We start from the raw sequence: 12468 nt of genomic DNA, 5'->3' as shown, positions 1-12468 counted from the left end.
GCTGAAGCTGGGATCCTGCCCCACTTCTTGAACTTTGTTTCTCCCTGTAGCGGGAAACTCCCCCTTCATTACAATGTAATGCACAAGCACCACACACACTTACCCCCCCCATCTCCCCGAGCCTGGAGATGCCCTTTCCGAAGGGTGTCCCTTAAAAGCCTTCCGTAAATAAGGAAGCGCTATTTCCATTTTCCCTCAGCGGACTGAAACGTTCTACCTCGCCCTATCCTTATTATGGGTAGACCTACTGTCTGAACTCAGGGTCAGTCGGCTGCCGTTTCAGGCAATCAGTGTTACTGAACAGCGCCCCTTGTGGTGGCCACGCAGGTACTGCAGGCAGCAGGAACCCGCTTCTCTTTCTTTCACAGTTCTCAAATACAAAGTTTCCGAGTCCAATTGACCGTGACTGATTTAATCGAAATGTTGCAAGCCGCTTCCGGAAAGGCGAAAGTGCTTTGAACTTCAAGGACAGTATTCTTCAGAAATTCACCATAAATCAGCCGTACATCAGATTTTCACCGGATCACTTTTATTCTGCTTCGTAATACAAGGACTATCAAAGGGGGGTGGCCTGATACCAGTCAGCCATAATTCCTTGACCGAGCAGGCACGTACTCTGTAGCTTTACCCAGTTGACATGGCAACCTTGATAGTCATCTTGATGGGCTCAGACAGAGGGCTATCATGGACACAACAAACTGCATACACTCGTGTATTCAACACAGACTACGACAAAGAGACCATGACCGAATTCCACTCAGGGGGCAGGAAACTGTGCCTTTCCCTTTGTTTTCCGAAAATGACTCATGGGGAGGGGGAGAAGGGGCTCCGGCCAGGTGCCAGGATACTCGGATTACCTGTGCAACCCCTCCCCGACTCCTCCTGTTTTTAATGTAGTCATGATGTAAATATGATGTATTTCTAGGGGTGTAATTTAGGGAATTAGGAGCTAATAAAAGTTGGGGTCTTCTTTTCTTCGGGGCTTCCATCTTGCTTCACCTAGTGGGCGGTGGGAGTCCTGTCACGACAGTCTTTCTTTAATAAAGACCGAGCCTACAGGCTGCTGATTTGCTCCAAATTGCTCTGGTTGGTGTCTTGATTTCTGCCCAAGGGATTTTCCAGTAACATCCCTCTTTCTCTCCTTTTGAAACATGACACCTGGAGACCCTCTCTTCTTTAAGACAAAATACACATTTCTCACTAACCCTTCCCTCCTCCCTCATCGGAGACCACAACCACATCCCGCAGTCTGATGAGGGGTGAGGGGAAGAAGCAAAGAAAGAACCAAACGAAGGTTGAACCAAAGGGCAAGAAGAACTGGCTCGTGTATAAATGCCAAAATGTTTGCTTTGCACTTCCAAGGGATCGATCTTTCAGGGTTGGCAGCACTACTCTTTGGAACTCCCTGCTTATTGACACCAGACAAGCACCGTCACTCTGCTGCTGTTAAAATATTTGCCTTCCTCCTTTTTGATCTCCCTGGTAGGGAAAATATGTCTCCTTCCCAAAAGATAGTCTCTTTTGTGGATGTTTTGCCAGGGATTAGAGTGAAAACAACCTTTCTTGAAAAAGATTATTTAATCATTTTTTCGATACAAACAACAACTGCGAAAGACACATACAACAAAATACATAAGAATAATAACACAATTTGACAATTCAGATTTGAATACACTGATATACTACACCTTTTTAACAATATTTTCCCACCTCTCTCTCCTCCCTCCACTTCCCACCACTATCCGCCTTATCGCTTAATTCGTTCGTATGTAGCTAATCTGTCCATATTATCAATCCATGTGCTCAATGGAATCTTTTTGCAGCTCTGCCAATTCATCAAAGTTGTTAACCTGAAGCACTATTTCTGGGTTAGCGGATTGTGTAACCTGAAGTGTATGTAACCTGAAGCATATGTAACCTGAGGTAACACTGTACATCCATTTTATTTGACCCCTTGAATTCACCCACGTTTCCGGAATATAATTTAGAATTAAATGCAATTCCCCTAAATAACTATTTCTTTTACTCTTGCTATAAAGATCCTCACCTTGCACTAAAATGAGTGAAAACAAGCTTGAGCTCCAGTCCAATGTATTGTTGCAAAAGTCCAGTGCCTGCCCCTCTCTCTGCCCAGCGGAGGCAAGAGCCCATGGGACCCCAGGCACCCAAAGAGGGTCTGTGTTCCTTTGGAGAATGGAAGACGTGGCAGCGACTGCTGTAGCTTTAAGAAATGGGGTTTATTCACCCATTTACACCTTCAGTCTACATCAGTGGCGTAGCGTGGAGGGTGCAGGGGGGCCGGGCGCACCGGGCGCAACATCTGGGGGGGGGGCGCCCTCGCACTAGCTGCTCTCTGCCCATACCTGGCTCACTCACTCTCTCTCACTGCAGTGCTGGCTGTGCGAATCCGATCCGAGCCGCCGGGTCCTGCCCACTATGAAGGGGGGGGAGTGCCAGGCGTGCGGTGTGGAGAGAGAGCGGGGGACTATCTGGGGGAGGGACAGTGCAGCCGCTGCCCAGCGCAGTGCTGAGCGGGGAAGAGAACCACACCAGACCAGCCCAGGCAGCAGCAAGAAGAAGCTGGCAGCGGCGGCAGGTTAGGGGTTAGGGGGCGCAAATTACTTGCCTTGCCCCGGGTGCTGACAACCCACGCTATGCCACTGGTCTACATAGAGGGAGTCCAAGCTCAATAGCATAAGAGAGCCAAGGCAAGGCAAGGCAAGGTGCCTGGGTTGAAGAAGCCAAAGACCTGTGCTGTTTCCAGCAACAGTAAAGCTCAAAAGCATTGTCTTATATACCCTGTTTGCAGCTGGTGATGAAGGCATTCCTGGGACTCCTTGCATTCAAGGAGACCCAACTATAGTCACTGGATAAATCTTGGTAGGTTACTTTTTGGCCTGTTCACAAGACCTTTGGGGGCCAGTGTTGAAGGCTGCTGGGTAGGCTGTAGCTCCGGCTCAACTGGCAGCATTGAAAGATCTTCAATGGGTCTTTCCCCTGAGGGACCCTCAGTGAATTCCTCAGCAGTGGCTCCTGGAGATATTACTGATCTCTCATGTTGGGATGCAGTCTTGAATCTCTGAGGGCTCTGTTTCTGAGACTGTACAAGAAGTAAGAGAAGGAAAGGATTCCCTGGGTAGTGTGGAACTGCTTGAGAATTCCTCTTTCTCCAAGTCAACCTGCAGGGTTGGTCTGTGGGATTCAGCGTTCAATCTGCATTGGAGAGAAAATATGATAGGAAGGACTCTGGGGATTCAACTCCTAAAAGTATTTCTGGGCTTTTGGGCCCACCTGAACCCTGGAGAAAATTAAAGTCCTGTCCAAGTCCGGCATTCTTCAAGAAGGGATACCAATTTGCCGAAAAGCAGGCATCTTCCCTGCACCTCAGTTCCACTCTTTAGGGCTAGCTTTTTAGTTCCACTGGAGAACTTGCCATAACTACCGTATTTTTCGCCCTATAGGACGCACTTTTTCTCCTCCAAAAATGAAGGGGAAATGTGTGTGCGTCCTATGGGGCGAATGCAGGGTTTCGCTGCATTCGCCCCATAGGACGCACACACATTTCACTCTCCAGGCTTCAGGAGAGCCACAGCGCCAGCCCCACAAGGTCGGGGGACAGCGGGGAGGCGGAATGCCGCCATCAAGCTGTCCCCGGACCTGGTCTGCAGGCGGGTGGTGCGGAGAAGAGCGTTTCTCCCCGCCGCCTGCCCCGCAAGCTCCGGGGACAGCTGGGAGGGGCAGCGCGTCTTCCCGCTGTCCCCGGACCTGGTCTGCATGCTGGCGGCGGGGAGAAGAGCGCTTCTCCCCGCTGCCTGCCCCACAAGCACCAGGGGGGGAAATGAATTTTTTTTTCTTTATTTCCCCCCAAAAAAACTTGGTGCGTCCTATGGCCCCGTGTGTCCTATGGGGCGAAAAATAAGGTAAGTCCCTAAGAGAGCGGGTGGAATTGCGCATTTTGAATTGACAAAAATATGTCATTTCCATTCTCCAGCACTCAGTTATTATCAATGATAAAATTAGTGTTTTGGGAAGAGTCCAGAATAGCCAGCAAAAAGTAATTTTAAGGGAAGCTTCTGCAGACGAGCAGAGATGGTTTCTAGGAACGGGTTTTGCCAAATTGATTGCCATTCATTATCAGGAAACTGGCCTATTTGAAATCCACTTGTTCTTGCTGTTGCTGTTGTTTCTTTAAGAATAACAGATTGCAACATTAATAATAACATTTCCAGCATAAGGGAGAGATGCTGGAGTTTATTTTGGCTGGATGGGATGGAGTCCAATACTAGCGAAAGGTAATTTTAAGAGAAGCCTCCTGCGGATGGGCAGAGATGGTTCGTAGGGACGGGTTTTGCCAAATTGATGGCCATTCATTATCAGGTCACTGGCCTGTTTGAAATCTGCTTGTTGTTGTTGCTGTTGCTGTTGCTGTTGTTTAAGAATAACATATTGCAACATTAATAATAATAACATAAGTAATAAATGTCTCCCAAACGTATCAGATGATTTCAGTGGTAAATAAAAACAATCAAACCATCATTAGTTTGCACACCGATCATCACACCTCATCATCACCATCTCCTGGGTGGCTCCTGAGCTCTGGATACTCTCCCCCTTCTCTCGCATCACAGCTGTGGAGTGCAAAATGAGAAACATTATTGAGTCCATAGCAGTGACCAGTCTCTGCCTCTCAAGATAAGCAAAAGAAAGGTAGAGGTATATTTGGCAGGAAGCCCCCATCTCAGGAGAGATGGGAAGAAGATCAATAGAGATGGTCCTACCTCTTCTATGCCTTTTAAATATGATCTTCCAGTGAATCCAATTCACCTTCACCATCAGCATCAGCATCAGCATCACCATCACCACCACCAGAAGAGATATGAGGGCAGTGATAAGCAATCGACTCCAACTCGAGGGTCCAAACTGTCCACCTGCAATGTGTGGAAATGTTTATATAATTTAGCAAAGTTTAAACGATCCCCTGTCTGAGTTTATGCAGCAACAAGCGGGTTGCTATCAATAATTATACCTTCCTGGTTGTTAATCCCTTTCTGTCCCTCTTAAAGAAAACACACTTGAATCTGAATCATATTAACATAAACTACTTTACTATCAGATTCATTCAGGTTTACAGAGTTGTTCCTGAAGGCAGGCTTAAGTGTACAGATATACTATACACTAGATAGTAGTGGGTCATGAGAAGACTGCCTCTGAGCAGTTACCAATTTAACACTCCCAGCAGCCACCGACCAAACAACTGACCAAACTGCCTGCCACATAGAGACAGTTAGTCCTCTCAGAATGTTGGCCTTGACTGACAGCTTCATATCCCACACAATGAACAATAAGAGTTTCTCAAAACATACTCAAATAACAACCGACAGAATGACTGACTCTCAGAGAGTCATAAAATTGTCGAGTTGGAGGGGACAACTAGAATCATCTAGTCCAACCCCCTGTGTTGCAGGAATCTTTGGCCCAAGGTGTAGCTTGAACCCATGACCCCGAGATTCAGAGCCTCATGCTCACACCTGGCTGAGAGCAGTAGAATAAATAACAAGAGATAAGCAGATGTTGCTAATCTTTTCCTTTCCTATTGAAAGGATTTAGGCCGTGAATACCCTCTCAGACACACTTTCCTGCCCTGAATCCATTTCTTAAGGCAGGAAAAGGAGGAGATGGGGGCAGCAGCAGCAATTCACAGGATCAGATCAGTCTTCAAGGAGCTCTGTGTATGCTCCAATTCGGCTGAGAAGCATGCAAAGAGGGGTATTTATTAATACAAACACATCTCCTCAAATCTCTCATGTTAAGGGCCAGTCTTCGTATTCACCACCACAAGCACCTCCTTTGGATAATGAAGGAAAGGATATATTGCTCACCTTCATCACTCTGGCAGATGTTGAGCAAGTCAAATGAGGCTTCCTTTTGATCAACAGGATTGCTAACCAGACAGGTGAATTTGGAGTTGAAAGAACTGTTCCAGAAGAAGACTTGGAGCTCCCGGCCATTGTCAGAAACCTGGTACTGATTCACACTCTTTCCTAAGGCCCTTTGCGGATCCCCTGTTTCCCAGGAGATACTGAGCTCTTCCCTTCCAGGAGTGTGGCATCGCAAGGTCACATTACATCCACCTGGAGTCTTGGAATCCACTTGGTGGTGTATCTGTGGTGTTGGCACTGGCTCTGTGGAACACAAATGAAATCAGCATAAGGTTTGGGTCCCATATGCTTCCCAGTACCTATGTAGAGAAATGGTGCTGATCGTATTCCATGAGCCAAACAGTGAAAGCAATAACTTACCATAAACAGTGAGGTTGAAACGCTGTTCTTGAAACTGTGTCTTAGTAAACCAGATGCGAGTATTGTAGATTCCACCATCATCCAACTCCAGGTCTTTGACCCTCAGTGTTGTCTGGTTCACCATGTCTAGCCGTTGTCCAAACCGGCCAGTGGGACTTGGATGGTCTCGGTTCCAATGACTGAATACCCCCAGCCAGTAGCCCAGGTCACGCTTTTGGGGGCGGAAGTCCCATTCCATTTTCTCTACTGTTATTCCTTGAGATACATTGGCAGGAAACAAGACTGATCCTCCCAGGATTCCCTTCAGCTGATGGGTTGGATTCCCCACTACATGCCTTAAAGTTTCTAGTGAGGGGAGGGTGGTGGGGGAGGAGATATAAACAAAGGGGAAAATTAGTATCATTATTGTTTTTAGCTCCATCATGAGGTCCCAGAGCAGGTCACAGCAATTTAAAATGCAGTCTTAAAATGTAATAAGGAGGTTTCCTTAAAATTATTTTGCAGAGGACTTCCGATTTTGCTGCCATGGTGAACCGCAGTTCCAACGACAGCAAACCCCTGGCATGCAGCCAGTTAGGGATAATTTGAGAATAATTATCCTTGCAATGCTCCCTCCTCCAGCGTTGGGGGAGAGCTCTCACTCACAGATTGTCTGATACCTGCCTCCTGCTCTTACAGAATGAAGGGGGGGGGGATGCTGAGTGCATAGCACTGCACACATCGGAAAAACTCCAATGCAGACACCATGAGCAGAGTTTCTTCTGTTTTTTAAGATGTTTCAGAATTCAGACTTAAGAAACAGGCATGTTCTGGAAGAAGGAGACACGTTATCCTGTTAAATGAATCAGCCACTGAGTGCTAAGGTCTCAATTCGGAGAAGATTTTCATTGTGTTTGGATTGGTATGTGGTGGAGAGAAGCCTTTGCTTTCTCTTTTATGTATTCACTATGCTGTTTTATGATTTGGCAGCTCTTCACTGAAGAGGAAAATTATCTTCTAATAGATTGTAATTATTAATGGATTGCAATTATTAATGGACTGCAAGAGGGCATCAATAAGAAATTTATAATGCTTATGGATTAATTGAAAGAATGGAACTGTGTGGGAAATATTGGGATGTTCTGTGGAAACAGCCTCCTATGGAGGACTTGAACTTTGATTTATTAGGGTGTTGTTGAGATATCAGCTTGTTATCAGATGGGAAACAATTCAAAAGCTGGAAATCAGCCTGGAGTAATAATCAGCTGCCAGACCACTTTCGGTTTTAAGAGAAGCAAGATGGTGAAAGGTCACTACGCAGTAATATTGAGTCATTGGAGTGTGTGTGGGGGGGATGCCAAAAATGATTGATTGCAACAAGAAATAAGATCGAATGTTAAAAACAACAACAATTCCACACGGAGTTACCAGATATAAATTGCTCTTCCAAATTAAAGGATATGGAACAGTTAAATCCAAATGAAAGTCAACACACCAGTGGCTGTTAAAATAAAGGATCAACATCGGAACTATATTATTTGGATTAAATAAATGGATTGGAGTGGGAACACGGAATCAACATCTCCTAAAAATCTCCTGAAATTGGAACATGGGAAGTCAACCAAAATGTTTAATTTGGAATCTGACAATTGACTTTTTAAATTGAATTATTATTTGGTATTGTAATTATGTTGTCTATGTTGGATTGTTATTAATGAAAAAAATTATAAAATAAATATTATAAAAAGATAAAAATTATATTGCAGGTGTCAATGGTAGGGTAAAGAGGTTACTCTTCAGCATATAATGGAAACTCTGCACTAAATGTGCCAGGTGCATCTCTTTGGGGAGGGACGTCTACAGTTTAGCAGCCTGTCACAAAGAAGGTTCTCTCCTGGGCTGGCACTCCCCCACCTGTTTGAGGGAGGTGAAACTACCAGGTGTGCCCCTAGTTTTAACAGCTGAGATGGACTATGGGGAAGAAAGTAGTCTCTCAGGTATTTGGGACCAAAATCCAAGAAAGCTTACAACGTCCAAGATTAATTTTAACTGTTGCTGAATTGTACATTGACCCACTTGGAACTGCCCAACTCTCTCTAGTTAAACATTTACTGCATTCCCCTAGCTGTCATAGCAATGTGGCCCTCTAGTGTAAGAGAAGGAAGTTGTCACAAGTCCAAAGTTACATTCCAAGTACTGGTGTCCAGGAACTGGGATCCAGAAAAACTGAGACAGAAGACTGGCCCAGAATATTTTTTTTAAAAAAAGTATACAGTTTTGAAATAAAATAGTGTGAAGTCTGAACGTCATCTGTATCTAAAGCAATCAATTAAACACTTAAATCTTTTCAAAGCTGCCCACTGGTCAAATTTTGGGGAACATCTGTTTTGTGGAACATCTGCCCATTGGTCAAATTTTCGGGAAAGTGACTCTGTTCCACCAAGATCCCCAGCTGCCTTTTCCTGCTCATTGGTTGGCTCCTCTAATTCCCTGTTTGCTCTAAACTGATATTTATTTTGTGTTGGTGAATAACTGACACATCACAGGAAAATATCCCGCAGGAAAACATTTCTGCCCTGGAGATGAGGTTGACTTGCAGTCAGCATGACCTGTGTTTTTATTCCATTCCACTCCACACCTTTAGGGGAGATGATTAACACCATCATTCATGCAGATTGCCCCACCCCAATTTCAGCTCAGTAACAAATATTACACATACAATTGAACTCTCAAAAGTGTTCTATTGGAGCATCCTTTGAAGCCAGCCAGGGTGTTCTGGGAGGGGTCCAGCTGGGGAGAGGAGACCCTGAGTGCTAGTAACCAATATTGCCAATAATTTCTCTCTTCATAACAATGCATATAGGTGGGTTACTTGTGGTTTTTGAGTGAGAGAGTGAAAGAAAGCAGTGAAGTCCTTACCCAAGGAAGAGTAGAGCAATAGTCCAAAGAAAAGGCCTTTTGTGAGAAAAATCCTGCATCGTATCTCTCCAGAGGTGCAGAGAGCCATGAGTGACAGTGAGGTCCCGGACGAACCGTTTCTGGGAATCACTGATGGAGAGACTTGCCGCTGTTGAGCTCAGGTCCTGCTGGGGCTTCCCATTGTGGCATCTGTTTCACCACCCTGAGAGGACAGCTTCATTTTTCTGCACAGGATAGTTGCTCTAAAATAAGCCGGTTCAAGTGTAGCCCGAGTACAGGGTCTTATTCGCAAAAGTCGTTAACTTTCAAACACAATCGTGGTCCCTTCCGTCTTCTTGCTTTCGAGCAGATCAGATCCTCCTCTTTATGTTTGCGCCCTCTCTTTGCTCCTCCCCTCAGAAGGATCAGAGAAGGACATTGTACAAGTACAAAGGTAATTCCAAGCAGGGATCAGTGGAGGAGGAGGGGGAGGAGTGTGTGACCTCAGGGTGTTTCTCTCTGTGTTATACACCTGCCTGTTCAAGGTTTCTGTTAAGAAAAGGTCTTTGATTCTCACCAACATTTGGAGATCACCAGCCTTTCAGAGTCCTGCAGCTAAACCCTTGCAAAGAAGGGAAAAGGTTGCAACTGTGCAGCAACACATCACAGCAGTGGAGACTGTTCCCTTCGGACAGTGTCTGCCTGTCCTTAACCATTCCCACCTGTTTTCCTTTTTTACTTTCTACTGGCCTCCCACTTGACCCTTCCTCCTTAGTATCTGTGTTCCTCTTGCAGCTCTCAGTAGGGCAGGCAGTGAGAAAACTAGAATTAGTTGGTTCTACCCAGCACTTTTTTCCTTAAAAAATGCTTAGGGGTTCTCTCATTTTGACTCAAGATAATCACCATTTTATAGTTCAAATCAGGAAAAATAAGTACATTAACTGAATAAGAGTACAAAGGTTCACAAAATGTTTAGGGCTATGCGTACCCCTGCACCCCCCCCCAGAAAAAAAGCACTGGCTCGACCTATCATAGGCTCTGGCGGCACCTGCAGTTGGGCTCTCTAATTTCCAGCTTTGTCATACACACAGATTGTTCTATGAACTGAGCTCAAATAACAAAGGTCACTCTGGCATTGCCCCACCCTCACCAGGAACTGGGTGCTAGTAACCGAGATCAGTTGTCTCAGATACTTCCCTCCTGATTGGGATTGATTGAGTTTATCTATATGTGTCCCTTCCACAATGGGCTCTGCCCAAGCTGGCTCACAGCAAACATTCAAAACATCAAAGACAGAGCATTGCAAATGTTTGAAATATGGAATATGACAGTAAATACCCCCCCCCCCCACAAAAAAAATCCAGGCTTAAGTACATAAATACAAAGCAACACAAGAGTTAACTGAGAATAACTGGCTTAAATACAGTTCATAGGGGATGGGATGATGGCATACAACTGGCTCCCATATCCTTCTCCAGACCTTTCTAGGATCCTCCCTCTGGCTGGCGCATTGAGCTCCTGAAGATCTGTCCCAGGCTAGCCGGTCCCTCTGGGGCTTCTCCTCCCTGTCCCCAGCCTCATCTGGCCAGCGCGCCCACCCCTTGGGTCCATGAACAGCCACCATGATTGTTTGGGCCAGAATGAGAAAGCTGTGGTGGAAAGGAGAAGGTCTGGTGGGGTGGGGGCTCTTGTCAGTGGAATGTGAGCCCCCAGCAGGTGCCAAACCAAATTGACCCTGAGATGGGGAGGCAACTTTCAGGGAGGGGGCCTATTCCTTAGATGAGCTCAGCATTGTCAGTGACTTTCCCCTTCATGACCAAGCAAACCTATAGATTGACACCCTATGCCAGGCATCCCCAAACTCAGCCCTCCAGATGTTTTGGGACTGCAACTCCCATCATCCCTGACCACCAGTCCTGTTAGCTAGGGATGGTGGGAGTTGTAGTCCCAAAACATCTGGAGGGCCGAGTTTGGGGATGCCTGCCCTATGCATTCAGATTTTCCTACCCAGGTACTTACCCAGGGAAGAGAAGGTCCATGGGCGAAAGGAGAGAAGGATAACATGGCTCCTGCTTTTATTCTCAGGCATAAGAAAAGCTGCAGCCCCAAAGCTCCCTCTAAGAATGACATAGTGTGAAGTAACTGATAAACCTGTCTACAGCCATTCAGGCTGAGAAAGCTGTGAGCAAAAAACAGGAAATGTGACCAGGTGCCCACACAGAAATTCAATACAAGTTGCAGTTCTTTTATTTTACACTATGACGACTTGAGGCATTACCTTTTCCGTGTATATGTTTAGTAACCCCCTGCTGATTTTAACATTTAGTTTGAATCATAGGATTGCGGATTTCGAATGGCTCCCAAGGGTCCATCTAGTCCAACCCCCCTGCAATGCAAGAATATCAGCTAAACCATTCATGAAAGATGAAATCCACACTTGTCTGAATTTTGCTTTGCTGTTCACCAGCAATTAATATGTACAGACATGCATGTACTGGGAAAATGTGTGCACATCAGAGCATGAATGTTTTGTATTCATTAATCAGAAAGTGTACAAAGCAATACAAACAAGTTAAAATGGAGGGGAGGGGAGATGGGACCCCGTGGACACCAGGGAAGGTCTTTGTAGGCAAATGTGCCTCCAGGGTCTCTAGCCCAGCTTATTTTGAGAAGTTCAGGGGAGAGCAAGCCACTCTAGGGTGGATATGGGGGTGCTGAAGCTGGGATCCTGCCCCACTTGTTAAACTTGTGACTCTCTCTCTCTCTCTCTCTCCCCCCCCCCTTTTGAAACATGACACCTGGAGAATTTCTCCGCCTTAAGACAAAATACACATTCAAGCTTCTCACAACTGTCCCCCTCCTCCCTCATTCAAGACCACAACCACATCCCACAGTATGATGATGGGTGAGGGGAAGAAGCAAAGAAAGAACAAAACGAAGGTTGAACCAAAGAGCAAGAAGAACTGGCTCATGTATAAATGCCAAAATGTTTGCTTTGCACTTCCAGTAGCAGCACTACTCTTCGAAACTCCCTGCTTATTGACACCAGACAAGCACCGTCACTCTGCCGCTGTTAAAATATTTGCCTCCCTCCCTTTTAGTCTCATTGGTAGGGAAAATATGTCTCCTTCCCAAAAGAAAGTCTCTTTTGTGGATATTTTGCCAGGGAGAAGAGGGAAAACAACCTTTTTTGAAAAATATTATTTAATCATTTTTTCGATACAAACAACAACCGTAAAAGACACATACAACAAAAACCATAATAATAATAATAATAACACAATTCAACAAT

General features: G+C 45.5%; 2 protein-coding genes across 3 annotated transcripts in view; both read right to left on the bottom strand.

Moving 5' to 3' along the window:
- LOC310666072 (uncharacterized protein) overlaps positions 1–12468 on the bottom strand; it is a 1539811-nt gene that overhangs the window by 213216 nt on the left and 1314127 nt on the right. The window lies entirely within an intron of this gene.
- LOC310666006 (uncharacterized protein) overlaps positions 1–12468 on the bottom strand; it is a 127394-nt gene that overhangs the window by 13271 nt on the left and 101655 nt on the right. Inside the window, exons 13-15 of the mRNA XM_083416417.1 lie at positions 6300–6644; positions 5880–6182; positions 4779–4928 (exon numbers count right to left, since the gene is read on the bottom strand). Coding sequence (XP_083272543.1) covers positions 4779–4928; positions 5880–6182; positions 6300–6644 — 798 coding nt within the window. The remainder of the gene's footprint in view (positions 1–4778; positions 4929–5879; positions 6183–6299; positions 6645–12468) is intronic.

This window comes from Podarcis tiliguerta (assembly GCF_965153285.1).
Source record: "Podarcis tiliguerta genome assembly, chromosome: 16".
NCBI classification, from domain to species: domain Eukaryota; kingdom Metazoa; phylum Chordata; class Lepidosauria; order Squamata; family Lacertidae; genus Podarcis; species Podarcis tiliguerta.
The sequence above is the reverse complement of the archived record's forward strand: the minus strand, read 5'-3'. Positions and strand labels throughout refer to the sequence as shown.